Source organism: Strongyloides ratti, assembly GCF_001040885.1.
Source record: "Strongyloides ratti genome assembly S_ratti_ED321, chromosome : 1".
Taxonomy (NCBI): Eukaryota; Metazoa; Nematoda; class Chromadorea; order Rhabditida; family Strongyloididae; genus Strongyloides; species Strongyloides ratti.
Genome location: NC_037307.1, coordinates 7156717 through 7175226, shown reverse-complemented (window position 1 = coordinate 7175226; position 18510 = coordinate 7156717). Strand labels below are relative to the sequence as shown.

Below are 18510 nucleotides of genomic sequence, written 5' to 3'. Positions count from 1 at the left end.
AAACAAAAATTAAATACTCTAAACAAAAAGAAAAAAAGACAAACCCTATAATCTTCAACAAAGACATTGTTTTTGTATATTCGTACTTCTGGAATTTCCATTGATCTTATTGTATAAATTAATTTCATATTATCATCTTCTTTGACATACTTTTCTTTTTCACCATAAATTTTGGGTGGTGGAATTTTACTTGGTAAGTGGTGTCCATTATGAACTTTAATTGAAGCAACACTTTTATCAGTTCCCACAACATTTGAAGCTACTATTGATAATTGACCATTAAAATGAAAATCAATTTCATGAATTAATATATTTATTAAATATGTAGAATTTTCTTTTTCAACTATAACTTTTAAATTATCATTTGGTTCTAGAATTTCATTGTTCATAATTATTGTTATAGTTGGCTCTGGATATGCAATCAATTGTTGTTTAACCACAATGTTGTCACCATATTGTAAATCGTATTCATAATGTTTGACGGCAAAATTTGGAGGTTCTAATTTTAATGATTGGTATTCTATTGTTTTAGACGACTTTTTTATTATAACACCATTAGATATATCATCATCTGGAGGTTGATTTTTATCCGTTGTTAAATCTTTATTGTTAATAATCAGTGTTTCTGAACTATCTTCACTTTCATTTAATTTTTTATCCTTAGTATTAGATAATGTCAAGTCAGAAAGAATTTTTTCATCCATTTTTTCTATACATATTTCTGAGGTATTTTTAGCACAATACTCTGAATCATCTACCAAATTATCAACATCCTGAGAGGCAATTTGTTTTTTATTTACAGAATCACTAACAAACTCAGTAGGTGTTATTTTGTTTGATTGACTCAAATTTATAGATTCCTCTTTTGTTTTCATATTTTTGATTGCTTTAGATATCATATCTGTTTTACATTTAATTGATTTTTTATTTTTACTTGCTAAAACTTTTTCCTCATTTTTTTCAGTTAATTTTGAATTGTTTAACAAACTTTCATTTGGTTTTTCCAAATTTAAATTGTCATCAAGTATTATATCTTCATGTTTTTCAAATAAAGGATTTTTAACCATATCATCTTTTGTATAACCATTATTATGTACTTCTTTTTCTTTATCAAAAATGCTCTCATTTATCTGTTCTAATATTTCAGAAGACTTTTCAAAAGTGCTTCCTTCCTGTTTGTCTTCTAAATGTTTGTCAACAATTTTATTTTTCTTTTCATTATGACTGTTTGAATCAATCTTCTTGTTCGATATAGTTTTTACTTTTCGTACTTTTTTTAGTGGATCAATGTGACAAACATTTGAAGGAAATTCTTCATTAGAACTTTCCGAGGCAAGTAAAATATTATTTAATAATTCATATGGTAATTCTTCAACTTTCCTTAATAAAAGGCCAATATTTTTTAGTTGTAAATTGTCTCCAATAACGTTATCATCAAAATATCTTGTGTTAATATTACAATTTTTAATATCTTTAATCATAGTAATTAATTTTTTGTGTGTATTAGCTTTTACTTTAAATGTCATTTCTTTTTTTTTCTCTGATAATGCCAATGACAAATTTTGTAAATCGTTGTCTGGTATCTCATCTAAATATTGTACTAAGTTGATAACATTTTTTCCATAATTTTTTAATTCATCTTTTGATAATACATTTTTCAACGGAATTGTTATATTTTTACAATCATTCTTTTTTATTTCATCAATTATTAAAAATATTTCTTTAAATAATGATGTCTTTGGAATTTCTGTAACTTCATCATATTTTGTTAATAATGATGATGGTATTATTTTTTCAACATCATTTTGATTTATCTGGTTAATGTTATCAATAAAATCAATGATTTTTTGACAATAATTAGTTTCTTTTTCACTTTCCATAATTCCACTTATTACATCTTGTGTTTTATTTATACTTCCATTTTTGAAATCACAAATCTTTACTAATGCTGCTGAAATAGTTGGTTCCAGATTAATTTCATTATTTTTAATGTTAATGGTAATAGCAGTTTCATCTAATTCTTCAGTTTTTACTAAATTAATAGATTTAACCACTTCTTCTAACTCTACTATATTTATTTTATTTTCAGCAAGTTGTTTAATATTTTTAAATGGTTTTGAATTAACATTAATTTTGGCTTGTTTTAAGTTTTTTAATGTGTTAAGAACTTCAATTGTATCAGTGTTTTCATCAATTTTTGAAATAATTTTCTCTTTGATTTCAGGTAAATTATTTCCATCTAACTTATTTTCAGAAGTTGATTGAAAATGATCACCAATCAATTGTTTTATTTCATTTTCATTTGGTATTATATTTTTGTCTTTTACCTCTTTATGTTTAGTAGTACTTTGTTTATCAAAATCAATCTTTTCTAAATCAAAGCACTTTTGGTCATTAATATCTTTTGATAAATTTTTTTCATTTAATTTATTATTTTTGGTAGTGGAACTTTTTTTATTCTTCTTACAAGTATCAGTTTTACTAATACTTTTATTTTCAATAATATCCATACTATAATTTATACTTTCTTTGGTCTTTTCAAAAAGATTTACCTCAATACTACATTTAGATGGTATTTTTGAAGGTGGGGTATTACAAAGATTAAAGCTCTGACTAACTGAAATTTCTTTCTTTTTAATTAATGATTTAAGAGGTGCTTTAACTTTTTTTGCTGTTTTATCGAATGATACTTCATTATTATCACTTTCTTGGAAATTATTAGTAAATGTATTGGAATCATTTTTATTTATGGCACATTTTTGAAATTCTTCAATAGATGAATTGTCTTTGTCAGTTACTACGAGTTGCTTACTATTGTCAAAATCATTAATTTGTATATTATATTCATTAGTAGATTCTATTACAGAAGGAATACTACGTCCATTAGAGTAATTATTTACTTTTGCAATAGGCGACAAATTTATTATAGTTTTTTCATTAGATATACATTCATCAATTGTTCTCATTATTGTTTGGCTATCAAAAATTTTATTTCTAATTACAAATTCCTTTGTAATTTCATCTTGAGAAATACTATCCTTCACAATAGATTTACTTGTCTCATCAAGTGTACATTTTTCATTTGTATCATTATACAAAGATGTTTCATTTTTTTCTTTATTTGATACACATTTTTCTTTTGAAATTTTTGTTTCCACTAATTTTTTCTTTTTACTAACAAAATCTTCCTTTGTTTTGTTATTTTTTAAACACTTCGCTGTTGATGATTTATCTGGAAAATAAATAGAATCTTCTTTTGATGTTGATTTTTGATTTTCAAGTGGTTCCATAATTTTAGAAGTTTCTTCAATCGTCATATCATTATTAATACATGTCTTCTTTTTTGACTTCTTTTTAATCTTTTGTGATTTTTCATTTTTTTCTAATAATTTTTCATGTTCATTATATGAACTTACCACTAACTCATCTTTATCATATTTTTTAACAACTACATAAGAAAAAAAAAAAGAATAAAACATTGGTTAAATAAAAAATATTTAACCAGTAACAATAAGACATTTTTTTTAAAACAATTATTATAATTGTTTAAAGACAGACATATAAATTTCATACATTTTTTCAATGACATATATTTTTAATCAAAGGTATAACAATTGTAATATATATTCATGCTGGATAGAAAAATTTTTAAAAAAATTTAAACAAACCTGATACATTAAGTAATGTTTCTGATATTGAGAATATATCACTTTGATCCAGATTTGATGTAGAATTTGAAATAGGTGATGTGATAGCAGAATCACTATCATTATCAAATATCTCTTTATCCACAATTTTTTTAGATTTTTTAGATTTTACATCTTTCTTTTTCTTCTTTTTATCTGGTACTAAACAATTTTAAAACATGTAAAACAAGTTAATTAAATTTTAAATGAAATTTAAAGAATATGATAAAAGTACAAGTAATTATAAGATGTATTATTATTAATGTTGAATATCTTATATATTAAAATAAATAATTATAAAATGTTTATGTATATAAGTAAACAAAATCGGAATGCCTTTATAATCAAAGCATATTCTAAGTGTTTATTTCAACAAATAAATAACTTTTGTTTAAGTAATAACATAATTTAAAAGATATATGGAATTTTACTATAAACTAATAAAATAATATAGAAAAGATATTAACTTAAGAATAAAACTTATATATCAATTGGTAGAGTATTCGATTATATTCGTGAGGAGTTAATGTCAATAGGGATATGTTAAATAAATTGATAAATGTATAATTATAAAGTTATTACAAAAAAAATTTAAAACAACTATTAAATTAATAATATTTATCTAAAAAAAACTATTATTTAGAGAAAAAAAAAACTCAAATATGATATCTAAATTAAATTGATTATATAATAAAATAGAATGGCTATATAAATATTAATACTATGATTTTAAATTAAAAATACTATAAGATAAGATATTTTATAAATAACATCTTTATGATGAAAATAATTAGTAAAAAGTTTCTAAAAATATATATTATATAGACAACAAAAATTTAAAAAATTTGATAAAAAATGTTCAACTGTGTGATTATTGTAACAACCAAACAAAATGAAGAAAGACAACATAACTATAGTTAATAAAGAAAAAAAAAATTATGCTGTATTGTTTACATTTACAAAAATTGCGATGTCAGTTGAACAACTTTGAAAAATTTGAAACAATGTTAAAAGTGAAGTGCGATACAAATGATTTTTAAAAAAAGTTAATAAAATATATGAAGAATATATAAATAACAATTAAAAAATAAAAAAAAAACATACCTTCAATTTCTTTATCAAGTGTGAATGATTCCGATATTGACTAAAAAAAATTAGGTAAAAAATTTGTAATTTACTTACAGATGTCAAGGGAGAATCTGGAATAATAGCAAGAATTTCACTGTCATCAAATTCTTCAACAACAGTAACGTCAATATCCATTGTATCGGTTTCAATCAAAACAAATCCTTCTTCTTCAATAAACACATCTAAATTAGGTTCCTTAAATATAATATACTCTGCCAAAACAACAACAGCTTCAGTTTCAGAATATTCTTCACCATTATCAATTTCTATGTCAGCAAAGAAATCAAAAGAGGAATGATCATTTTCTTCAGTAACAGAAGTAGATTTAAGAAGTTTATTTTTTGATTTCTTAAAAGATGTATTGTCGTTAAAATCATTATCTTTTGAAACATTTTGTTTCAAATCAATAGATGAAACGACAGATTTTTTGTCTACAAATTCATCTATTATAAAATCTAAATAAAATCATAAAAATTAAAATGTCTCTTACCAAATTCAGTATCATATTTCTTGTCATAAGGTAAAATTTCATTATCATTTAAACTGTTTGTTTCATCTGCAATTTCCTTCTTTTGTGGTATTAATTTAATATTAAATTTCTGTTCAACAGAATCTTTTCCTGAAGTAAAGACAACTTTATATTCCCCAAATTCTTTATCAGTTGATAATACAATTGGTAATTCAGTTGTATTTCCAACAAGTTTATATTTAAATTTAGAAACTTCTTTTCCATTAAAGAACCATTTGACTTGAATAGGTTTATCACTCATGACAGTAGATTTAAGAATAGTTTTATCTCCAACATTCAAGTCTATTACTGAATCTTCTCCAATAGAAAGTGTCGGTTCCTCAACCTTCTTTTCTTCAATCTTTTTCTTTTCATCTACTGGTGATTTAGTTTCTTCTGCTTTCTTAGCTTCAACTGGAGCTTTAGGTTTTTCAACCTTTTTCTTTTCATCAACTGGAGCTTTAGTTTCTTCTGCTTTCTTAGCTTCAACTGGAGCCTTAGGTTCTTCAACCTTCTTTTCTTCAACAATTTCCTTCTTTTGTGGTATTAATTTAATATTAAATTTCTGTTCAACAGAATCTTTTCCAGAAGTAAAGACAACTTTGTATTCTCCAAAGTCTTTATCAGTTGATAAAACAATGGGCAATTCAGTTGTATTTCCAACAACTTTATATTTATATTTAGAAACTTCCTTTCCATTAAAGAACCATTTGACTTGAACAGGTTTATCACTCATGACAGTAGATTTAAGAATAGTTTTATCTCCAACATTCAAGTCTATTATTGAATCTTCTCCTATAGAAAGTGTTGGTTCCTCAACCTTCTTCTCTTCAACCTTTTTCTTTTCATCTACTGGAGGTTTAGTTTCTTCTGCTTTCTTAGCTTCAACTGGAGCTTTAGGTTCCTCAACCTTCTTCTCTTCAACCTTTTTCTTTTCATCAACTGGAGCTTTAGTTTCTTCTGCTTTCTTAGCTTCAACTGGAGCCTTAGGTTCTTCAACCTTCTTTTCTTCAACAATTTCCTTCTTTTGTGGTATTAATTTAATATTAAATTTCTGTTCAACAGAATCTTTTCCAGAAGTAAAGACAACTTTGTATTCTCCAAAGTCTTTATCAGTTGATAAAACAATGGGTAATTCAGTTGTATTTCCAACAACTTTATATTTAAATTTAGAAACTTCTTTTCCATTAAAGAACCATTTGACTTGAACAGGTTTATCACTCTTGACAGTAGATTTAAGAATAGTTTTATCTCCAACATTCAAGTCTATTACTGAATCTTCTCCAATAGAAAGTGTTGGTTCCTCAACTTTCTTCTCTTCAACCTTTTTCTTTTCATCAACTGGTGGTTTAGTTTCTTCTACTTTCTTAGCTTCAACTGGAGCTTTAGGTTCCTCAACCTTCTTCTCTTCAACCTTTTTCTTTTCATCTACTGGAGGTTTAGTTTCTTCTGCTTTCTTAGCTTCAACTGGAGCTTTAGGTTCCTCAACCTTCTTCTCTTCAACCTTTTTCTTTTCATCAACTGGAGGTTTAGTTTCTTCTGCTTTCTTAGCTTCAACTGGAGCTTTAGATTCCTCAACCTTCTTCTCTTCAACAATTTCCTTCTTTTGTGGTATTAATTTAATATTAAATTTCTGTTCAACAGAATCTTTTCCAGAAGTAAAAACAACTTTGTATTCTCCAAAGTCTTTATCAGTTGATAAAACAATGGGTAATTCAGTTGTATTTCCAACAACTTTATATTTAAACTTAGAAACTTCTTTTCCATTAAAGAACCATTTGACTTGAGCAGGTTTATCAGACTTGACAGTTGATTTAAGAATAGTTTTATCTCCAACATTCAAGTCTATTACTGAATCTTCTCCTATAGAAAGTGTTGGTTCCTCAACCTTCTTCTCTTCAACCTTTTTCTTTTCATCTACTGGAGGTTTAGTTTCTTCTGCTTTCTTAGCTTCAACTGGAGCTTTAGGTTCCTCAACCTTCTTCTCTTCAACCTTTTTCTTTTCTTCTACTGGAGGTTTAGTTTCTTCTGCTTTCTTAGCTTCAACTGGAGCTTTAGGTTCCTCAACCTTCTTCTCTTCAACCTTTTTCTTTTCATCAACTGGAGGTTTAGTTTCTTCTGCTTTCTTAGCTTCAACTGGAGCTTTAGGTTCTTCAACCTTCTTCTCTTCAACCTTTTTCTTTTCATCAACTGGAGGTTTAGTTTCTTCTGCTTTCTTAGCTTCAACTGGAGCTTTAGATTCCTCAACCTTCTTCTCTTCAACAATTTCCTTCTTTTGTGGTATTAATTTAATATTAAATTTCTGTTCAACAGAATCTTTTCCAGAAGTAAAGACAACTTTGTATTCTCCAAAGTCTTTATCAGTTGATAAAACAATGGGTAATTCAGTTGTATTTCCAACAACTTTATATTTAAACTTAGAAACTTCTTTTCCATTAAAGAACCACTTGACTTGAGCAGGTTTATCAGACTTGACAGTTGATTTAAGAATAGTTTTATCTCCAACATTCAAGTCTATTACTGAATCTTCTCCTATAGAAAGTGTTGGTTCCTCAACCTTCTTCTCTTCAACCTTTTTCTTTTCATCTACTGGAGGTTTAGTTTCTTCTGCTTTCTTAGCTTCAACTGGAGCTTTAGGTTCCTCAACCTTCTTCTCTTCAACCTTTTTCTTTTCATCAACTGGAGGTTTAGTTTCTTCTGCTTTCTTAGCTTCAACTGGAGCTTTAGGTTCCTCAACCTTCTTCTCTTCAACCTTTTTCTTTTCTTCTACTGGAGGTTTAGTTTCTTCTGCTTTCTTAGCTTCAACTGGAGCTTTAGGTTCTTCAACCTTCTTCTCTTCAACCTTTTTCTTTTCATCTACTTGAGGTTTAATTTCTTCTACTTTTTTAGTTTCAACTGGAGCTTTAGATTCCTCAACCTTCTTCTCTTCAACAATTTCCTTCTTTTGTGGTATTAATTTAATATTAAATTTCTGTTCAACAGAATCTTTTCCAGAAGTAAAAACAACTTTGTATTCTCCAAAGTCTTTATCAGTTGATAAAACAATGGGTAATTCAGTTGTATTTCCAACAACTTTATATTTAAATTTAGAAACTTCTTTTCCATTAAAGAACCATTTGACTTGAACAGGTTTATCACTCTTGACAGTAGATTTAAGAATAGTTTTATCTCCAACATTCAAGTCTATTACTGAATCTTCTCCAATAGAAAGTGTTGGTTCTTCAACCTTCTTTTCTTCAATCTTTTTCTTTTCATCAACTGGAGGTTTAGTTTCTTCTGCTTTCTTAGCTTCAACTGGAGCTTTAGGTTCTTCAACCTTCTTCTCTTCAACCTTTTTCTTTTCTTCTACTGGAGGTTTAGTTTCTTCTGCTTTCTTAGCTTCAACTGGAGCTTTAGGTTCTTCAACCTTCTTCTCTTCAACCTTTTTCTTTTCATCTACTGGAGGTTTAGTTTCTTCTGCTTTCTTAGCTTCAACTGGAGCTTTAGATTCCTCAACCTTCTTCTCTTCAACCTTTTTCTTTTCATCTACTGGAGGTTTAGTTTCTTCTATTTTCTTAGCTTCAACTGGAGCTTTAGGTTCTTCAACCTTCTTCTCTTCAACCTTTTTCTTTTCATCAACTGGAGGTTTAGTTTCTTCTACTTTCTTAGCTTCAACTGGAGCTTTAGGTTCTTCAACCTTCTTCTCTTCAACCTTTTTCTTTTCATCAACTGGAGGTTTAGTTTCTTCTGCTTTCTTAGCTTCAATTGAAGCTTTAGGTTCTTCAACCTTCTTCTCTTCAACAATTTCCTTCTTCTGTGGTATTAATTTAATATTAAATTTCTGTTCAACAGAATCTTTTCCAGAAGTAAAAACAACTTTGTATTCTCCAAAGTCTTTATCAGTTGATAAAACAATAGGTAATTCAGTTGTATTTCCAACAACTTTATATTTAAATTTAGAAACTTCTTTTCCATTAAAGAACCATTTGACTTGAACAGGTTTATCACTCTTGACAGTTGATTTAAGAAGAGTTTTATCTCCAACATTCAAATCAATTACTGAATCTTCTCCAATAGAAAGTGTTGGTTCTTCAACCTTCTTTTCTTCAACCTTTTTCTTTTCATCAACTGGTGGTTTAGTTTCCTCTACTTTCTTAGCTTCAACTGGAGCTTTAGGTTCTTCAGACTTCTTTTCTTCAACAGGTGTCAATAGTTCGTCGGATTTCTTTTCCTCAATTGCACCTTTTGATTCTGTTGGCTTTTCCTCCTCTTTGGTTGTGATAATCTCCTCTGATTTGATTTCATCAACTTGTGGTGTAGATTCCACTGGTTTCAATCGTTCTTCAGACTTCTTTTCTTCAACTGGAACCATTAGTTCTTCGGATTTCTTTTCTTCAATCACATCTTTTGATTCTGTTGGTTTTTCTTCCTCTTTGGTTGTGATAATCTCCTCTGATTTGATTTCATCAACTTGTGGTGTAGATTCCACTGGTTTCAATTGTTCCTCAGACTTCTTTTCTTCAACAGGAATCAATAGTTCTTCGGATTTCTTTTCTTCAATTACATCTTTTGATTCTATTGGCTTTTCTTCCTCTTTGGCCGTGATAATCTCTTCTGATTTGATTTCATCAACTTGTGGTATAGATTCTACCGGTTTGATTTCTTCAACTGGCTTCAATTGTTCTTCAGACTTCTTTTCTTCAACAGAAATCAATAGTTCTTCGGATTTCTTTTCTTTAATCACATCTTTTGATTCTGTTGGTTTTTCTTCCTCTTTGGTTGTGATAATCTCGTCCGATTTGATTTCATTAACTTGTGGTGTAGATTCCACTGGTTTAATTTCTTCAACAGGAATCATTAATTCTTTAGATATCTTTTGTTCAATCCCATCTTTTGATTCTGTTGGCTTTTCTTCCTCTTTGGCCGTGATAATCTCTTCTGATTTGTTTTCATCAACTTGTGGTGTTAATTCCACTGGTTTAATTTCTTCAACTGGTTTCAATTTTTCTTCAGACTTCTTTTCTTCAACAGGAGTCAATAGTTCTTCGGATTTCTTTTCTTTAATCACATCTTTTGATTCTGTTGGCTTTTCTTCCTCTTTGGTTGTGATAATCTCCTCTGATTTGATTTCATCAACTTGTGGAGTAGATTCCACTGGTTTAATTTCTTCAACTGGTTTCAATTGTTCTTCAGGCTTCTTTTCTTCAACACTAGTTAATAGTTTGTCGGATTTCTTTTCCTCAATCACATCTTTTGATTCTGTTGGCTTTTCTTCCTCTTTGGTTGTGATAATCTCGTCCGATTTGATTTCATTAACTTGTGGTGTAGATTCCACTGGTTTAATTTCTTCAACAGGAATCATTAATTCTTTAGATATCTTTTGTTCAATCCCATCTTTTGATTCTGTTGGCTTTTCTTCCTCTTTGGCCGTGATAATCTCTTCTGATTTGTTTTCATCAACTTGTGGTGTTAATTCCACTGGTTTAATTTCTTCAACTGGTTTCAATTTTTCTTCAGACTTCTTTTCTTCAACAGGAGTCAATAGTTCTTCGGATTTCTTTTCTTTAATCACATCTTTTGATTCTGTTGGCTTTTCTTCCTCTTTGGTTGTGATAATCTCCTCTGATTTGATTTCATCAACTTGTGGTGTAGATTCCACTGGTTTAATTTCTTCAACTGGTTTCAATTGTTCTTCAGGCTTCTTTTCTTCAACACTAGTTAATAGTTTGTCGGATTTCTTTTCCTCAATCACATCTTTTGATTCTGTTGGCTTTTCTTCCTCTTTGGTTGTGATAATCTCGTCCGATTTGATTTCATTAACTTGTGCTGTAGATTCCACTGGTTTAATTTCTTCAACAGGAATCATTAATTCTTTAGATATCTTTTGTTCAATCCCATCTTTTGATTCTGTTGGCTTTTCTTCCTCTTTGGTTGTGATAATCTCCTCTGATTTGATTTCATCAACTTGTGGTGTAGATTCCACTGGTTTCAATTGTTCCTCAGACTTCTTTTCTTCAACAGGAATCAATAGTTCTTCGGATTTCTTTTCTTCAATTACATCTTTTGATTCTATTGGCTTTTCTTCCTCTTTGGCCGTGATAATCTCTTCTGATTTGATTTCATCAACTTGTGGTATAGATTCTACCGGTTTGATTTCTTCAACTGGCTTCAATTGTTCTTCAGACTTCTTTTCTTCAACAGAAATCAATAGTTCTTCGGATTTCTTTTCTTTAATCACATCTTTTGATTCTGTTGGTTTTTCTTCCTCTTTGGTTGTGATAATCTCGTCCGATTTGATTTCATTAACTTGTGGTGTAGATTCCACTGGTTTAATTTCTTCAACAGGAATCATTAATTCTTTAGATATCTTTTGTTCAATCCCATCTTTTGATTCTGTTGGCTTTTCTTCCTCTTTGGCCGTGATAATCTCTTCTGATTTGTTTTCATCAACTTGTGGTGTTAATTCCACTGGTTTAATTTCTTCAACTGGCTTCAATTGTTCTTCAGACTTCTTTTCTTCAACAGAAATCAATAGTTCTTCGGATTTCTTTTCTTTAATCACATCTTTTGATTCTGTTGGTTTTTCTTCCTCTTTGGTTGTGATAATCTCGTCCGATTTGATTTCATTAACTTGTGGTGTAGATTCCACTGGTTTAATTTCTTCAACAGGAATCATTAATTCTTTAGATATCTTTTGTTCAATCCCATCTTTTGATTCTGTTGGCTTTTCTTCCTCTTTGGCCGTGATAATCTCTTCTGATTTGATTTCATCAACTTGTGGTGTAGATTCTACCGGTTTGATTTCTTCAACTGGCTTCAATTGTTCTTCAGACTTCTTTTCTTCAACAGGAGTCAATAGTTCTTCGGATTTCTTTTCTTTAATCACATCTTTTGATTCTGTTGGCTTTTCTTCCTCTTTAGTTTTGATAATCTCCTCTGATTTGATTTCATCAACTTGTGGTGTAGATTCCACTGGTTTAATTTCTTCAATTGATTTCAATTGTTCTTCAGACTTCTTTTCTTCAACAGGAGTCAATATTTCTTCGGATTTCTTTTCCTCAATCGCATCTTTTGATTCTGTTTGCTTTTCTTCCTCCTTGGTTGTGATAATCTCCTCTGACTTCAATACATCAACTAGTGGTAAAGATTCCACTGGTTCGATTTCTTCATTTGGTTTCAATTGTTCTTCAGACTTCTTTTCTTCAACAGGAGTCAATAGTTCTTCGGATTTCTTTTCTTTAATCACATCTTTTGATTCTGTTGGCTTTTCTTCCTCTTTGGTTGTGATAATCTCCTCTGATTTGATTTCATCAACTTGTGGTATAGATTCCACTGGTTTGATTTCTTCAATTGGTGCTAGTTTATCATCTGTCTTTTTCTCTTCATCCAGAATCATTGGTTTATCTGTTTTTTTTTCTTCAATTAATACTTTTGGTTGTTCTGGTTTGTTTTTTTCATCTACTTTCTTTTCTTGTGGAGTCATTCTTATGTTAAATTTCTGTTCAACAGAATCTTTTCCAGAAGTAAAGACAACTTTATATTCTCCAAAGTCTTTATCAGTTGATAAAACTATTGGTAATTCAGATGTATTTTTATGAACTTTATATTTAAACTTGGAAATTTCTTTTCCATTGAATAACCACTTTACTTGAATTGGTTTATCTGTCGTGACTGTTGATTTAAGAACAGTTTTATCTCTAATATTTATTTCTATTATTGAATCTTCTCCAGCATAAAGCGTTGTAACTTTTTCCTTCTTCTCCTCTACTGGTATTTTAATTACTTCATTCTTTTGTTCATCTGTTGAACTTTTTGACTTTTCTGTTGTAATTTCACTAACAGCGACGTTTGGAACTTCTAATATTTTTTCATCAATTATTTGATTCAATTCTTCTTGCTTTTTTTCTTCTGTTAGTGCTGTTAATGTTTCTTCCTTTTTATTTTCTTCTTTTGATATTGCTATTTTCTCTGGCAACATTTTTGTTTGTATAATAGTTTGTGATTCATGATTCTCTTCATTAAATGAAGAAGTTGATGTTTTGTTTAGATCTTTTTTGTTCATAACTGTAGTTGTTTCAGATGTTTCTTCAACATTAATTAAAGTTTCTTTGTTATCTTTTTCCTTCTTTTCATTTTCCATATGTAATTTTTTTTCTATAAGCTCCTTGTCATCAACTGAAACAATTTGTTCCATTCTTTTTTTCGTTATATCTATATCCCCGTCGTTTAACTTGTCTTCTTCTTTGTTTTTATTCCTTATTTTATTTTCTTTTATTTTTTCTGAGCATATGTCATATTCCTCGTACAAGACTTCCACATTTAATATATCACAAAGTGATTTTTTATCTATAACTACATTTGTTTCAACGTCTGTAATAGCTTTCTGTTGTCCGTTTACATCTTTGTTACCATCTTCTTTTGATTTTTCATTTATTCTTTTCTCCTCTTCTGTACTCTTGTCCTCTACTATATTAGCTGACTTTATTTTATCAATTATTATTTGTTCCTCAATATTTGAAGTAACGTTTTCATATTCCTCATATATTACTTCTACTTTGATAATTTCTGCTTCTTGATCATTTTCTACATTAAATTGAATATTGATTAAACTATCATCATGATTAATTTCTTCATATTCTTCTTGAGTAACTTCAACATTGACAATTTCATTTTGAATCTCTTTGTTTATTGAAATTTGAATATTACAATTTGAAACACTTTCTATCTTTGTTATATCTTTTTCTAAGTCATCTATTTGTTTATCAACAACATCAACTTCAATTGACGTATCCTTACTTTTGTTTAACACTTTAATATTCTTATCTGTAATTGCATCTTCCATTTTCCCACTTTTCGTACTGAATTCTTTATTTCCTTTTTCAACTACTTTTTTCGAATGCTTCTTACCCTTTCTTTTCATTTTAAATGTTTCTTGGCATTCATCATACTCTTCATATAAAACTTCAACATTCAAATTACGAGTATCATTGGGTTTGAAAACTGTTACATTGTTTGCCACATTTTCTTCATTTATATCACTTGAATCTATTTCTAAATTAATATCATTTATGACATGATTTTCTTCAATTAAATTGTTATTTATATTGTTAAAAATATTTTCTTCTTCTTTTGAGTCTCTTGGTATTTTCTTAGATTTGTCTTCCTCAATTTTATCATTGATAAAAGAAGATTTATTTTGTGGATTCAAAACTGTAGAAATTTCTTCCACTAAATCTCCATTTTCTACTTCTACATTGTCTTTTGTTTCAACAGCATTGTTCTTTGGTAAAGTATTGTATTCTGTATCAAAGCCCGTTCCATTCATGTCAGTTCCATTGTTAGCCACTTCATTCTTGTCTGCTACATTGCTCTCTATTCCATTGATATCCGCTTCAATGTTGCCAATTTTGCTGATGTCCTCTCCATTGCTGTCCACCACACTGTTAACTGCTGCATTCTTGGCTGCTCCTTTGTCCTGGATTTGGTCAATATGAATTTTGTCAATATTCTTGTCCTTTTGTAGGCAAATATTTGGTAAATTTTGCATATTAGATTTATTGACAAATTCAAATTCATCAAAAACATTTTGCACAATATTCAAAACTAAATTATCTGTGGCATCTGTTAATATTTCAATAAAGTTTGATTCTTTTTCAATATTATCAAGTTGCGGATTAATATCTTTTGTAATTATATTTTCATCTTTGTCATTTATAATATTGTTAATATAATTAACATTTTCAAAATCACTACTTTTATCTAATATTTCTTCAATTTTTTCATTTATTTTTGATAATTGTAAATCTTGAGTATCTAAATCAACTTTTATCATATTTTCTTCCAATTCATTTTTAATTTTTTGTTGATTATTAACAATATTATCATTTATATTAATATCATTTATGGTATTTTTTTCATTTTGAATGTCTAAAGTAGTTGTGACTATGTTATCATTAGTACATAAATCTTTTGATGTTTTTATATTATCTTTATAATCTTCTATATCAATGATATCAAAGTCATCTTCACTTAACTCTCCCATCTTTTCAATTTCTATATTGGTTTTATTAATTTCCTCTTGTTCTATACCTTGATTATTTTGATAATCATGTGTAGGAATGTTAGTAAATAATTCGGAGGATAATATTTCTTTTTTTTTAATCATATCATCAGACAATTCATTTGTATTAAATTCATCACTTTTTGTGTATAATAAATTTTCACAGGATGGTGAATTTGAAACAATTTTGTTATTATAAAAATCTTCACTACTTTTATCAAATGTATTTATTTTTTTATCTTTAATAACATTTTTTACCTCATCAGTAACAGATAAAAATATATTTTCTGTCACTTCATTAATAAGATTATCAATATCTGGATTGATTTGTAATATTTTCGTTAATTTTTCATAATAATTATCCTCAAAAATTTCATTTTTTTCTTCAATATTGTCTTTTGACTCACATGTATCATTTTCAACAAAGTCAATCTTTTCAAAATCCAATTCAGGTTCATTTTTAGTAATATCATTTTTAGAATTACTTTTTTCGTCATGGTTTGTAGTATTACTACACTCTGAAAAATCGTCTTCACTTTTTATTTTAGTCATCTCAATTGTTTTTCCATCTGGCCCTGGTTTCAAAACAATTTTACAAAAACATTTTTCAGTTCCGTTTCGATTTTTCGCAATACATGTTAATGTTAAATCTGAAAGAACATTGGTAGCTTTAAAAACAGCAACACCATCTTCAATAGTCTTTCTAAATAATAAATTTTGTATTAAGTAAAAAATTTTTTTAACTTACGTGATATCTCCTTGAATGGCATCTGAGTCAAATTCCCATTTTATATCTGGAATTGGTTCTCCAATAAAGAGAACTTTAAAGTCAATACTGTCGCCTTTTTCTATTTCTTTCATTTTTGGTAATTTTTTTATAAATATTGGGGATGCTTCGTCATTACAGTCGTCAGAAGATTCAGCTAATATTTGATTAGTATGAGAATCTTCTTGATCTGTCAATGTAGTCTCTAGAAAAAAAAATTAATGTTATTAAAATATATAATAATTTAATTATAAAATATTTATATTAATCAGTCTACGAATGAAAAATAATTTCTAGAAAAATTTTAACACTAATATAAATAGTGTTTTATATCAATATATCTATTACGTCTTTCTAGAATTTTATTATTTAGTGTTATATATACTATGGCACAATGCTTTAGTTAACATTATTAAAACGCGTTCAAATGCGAATAACTCGACTCAATTTTAAAATACTAATTATCTTTCTATTTTAAACATTGTGTTTACCAGAAAAACGATGATCAACAAAATTTCTTTTCGTTGTGGTTGACTTAATTGTTTCGTTTAATAATTTTTCATCCACCAAAATTCCAAGATATGCTTCTTGAGGTTCTTTACAACAACGAACTTCAATTACAATAGTTGATATATTTTTATAATTTTCTATAAAAAAAAAAAGTTTTACATTCTTTTTATGATATATTATACTTACTTTCAATGATAACATTACACTGACATTTTACCATTCCTAATCCATTTTTAATTTGGCATTCATATATACCACAATCATATTCTGTTAAATTATAAAGTTTCAAAATTGTAATTCCATCTTCAGAAATAATATTTATTTTATCATTATTTCCTAATAAATAATTATTTTTTTTCCATATTACAACAGGTTCTGGAAAACCTTTGTAAATACATTTCAAATATATATTTTCATTTTCCATAGAATATATTTGTTTTGGTAATTTTTTTATAAATTTAGGTTCCTCAAAATTAAAATTCATTGATGTTTCATCATCCTCTAATTTATTATAATATATATTATCTACTTCATAAATTTTTTCTGATTCAGAGAACAAAGATTTATTAATATATTTTGTTAAATTAATTTTGTCATTTAATGTCATAATAATTGTAGTATCCTGATAATTATCAATATTTTTTAAATTAATATTGCAAATATTTGTTTCGTTTTTTAATATTTTTATCTTTGTCTCGGTATATTCTGAGCCTGCTGCATTATCAATTTGACAAGTTATATAATCATCATTATTAAGAAAATTACAATCACTAATGCGTAGTAATGAAACTCCATCTTCACATAAAATTGTGCAAAAACTAAAATATATATAAATAATAAATTATAATCAAAAATTTTATATACCTATTATTTAAAAGAATATTTCCATTGCAATACCATTTTGCATTAGGTAATGGTATACCTGAAAATGATACCCTAAAAATAGCTGCTTCATTTTCATATACAATACTTTTAGGAAATAGATTTTTTAAAAATTTTGGTGTATTGTATGCTGTACTTGTTGAAATACTTGAAAGTGAATCAAAAAATAACATTGCATCTGATGTTGTTTTAACAGATATTTCATCATCTTCAACTAGTCTATCAAAAATAGTATAACTAGTACTTAATTTTTGTTGAATAAATTTCATATCAAAAAATTGTTGTATTTCAGAAACATTTGAAAAAGATTCTTGAGATGAATCTTTTAATAAATTTTTTGTTTTTAAAGAACATTCTAATTGAATATTTCTTGTTGTATCAACAATAATTTCAGTATTTAATGCTTCATATGGATTGTGAAAATGAATATCAACAATATTTGGTAAAATATCTTGAAAATAACAACTTTCAAAATTATTTATACATTCTAAACTACTAATTGAAGATAAAGTACTTCTTTCTGTTAATGTGGTAGAAGATCTTCTTTGATTATCTATTTCAATAATATCATCATTCAACAATTCTTGGGTATTTTCAGCAAAAGAATAATATGTATTAAGGGAAGAATTTTGATTATCGGTTAATTGTGTTGCATCAACACTAACATATTCATATTCCTCTAAAATAGTACTTGGAAAATCATTATTCTTTTTTTCTTTATCTAAATCCATACTTTTTACATTTAATTGTTTGTAAGAAGTATTTGACAATGATTCTGTAATCGTTGTCTCATCAGAATCACTAATTACCTCTTCTCTAATACTTTTTATTGTAAGGGAAATAGAAGTATTCTTTGAATGATAAGTAAATTCTTCTGGATATACAAAATTAATATGACAATATTCTTCTTCTTGTTCAAGTTTTGAAATTTTAACATTTATAGTTATATTACTTTCTAATAATGCTAAAAAAAAATTATTAATATTTAAAA

General features: G+C 27.5%; 1 protein-coding gene across 1 annotated transcript in view; it reads right to left on the bottom strand.

Moving 5' to 3' along the window:
• Positions 1-18510, bottom strand: part of SRAE_1000223200 (Immunoglobulin subtype 2 domain and Immunoglobulin subtype domain and Fibronectin, type III domain and Immunoglobulin-like domain and Immunoglobulin I-set domain and Immunoglobulin-like fold domain-containing protein) — a gene marked incomplete at both ends in the record, with an annotated part of 39544 nt that overhangs the window by 8414 nt on the left and 12620 nt on the right. Inside the window, 9 exons of the mRNA XM_024649284.1 lie at positions 45-3448; positions 3669-3848; positions 4791-4830; positions 4869-5257; positions 5305-16064; positions 16110-16332; positions 16619-16774; positions 16824-17455; positions 17502-18483. Of these exons, the coding sequence (XP_024503177.1) occupies positions 45-3448; positions 3669-3848; positions 4791-4830; positions 4869-5257; positions 5305-16064; positions 16110-16332; positions 16619-16774; positions 16824-17455; positions 17502-18483 (16766 nt within the window). The remainder of the gene's footprint in view (positions 1-44; positions 3449-3668; positions 3849-4790; positions 4831-4868; positions 5258-5304; positions 16065-16109; positions 16333-16618; positions 16775-16823; positions 17456-17501; positions 18484-18510) is intronic.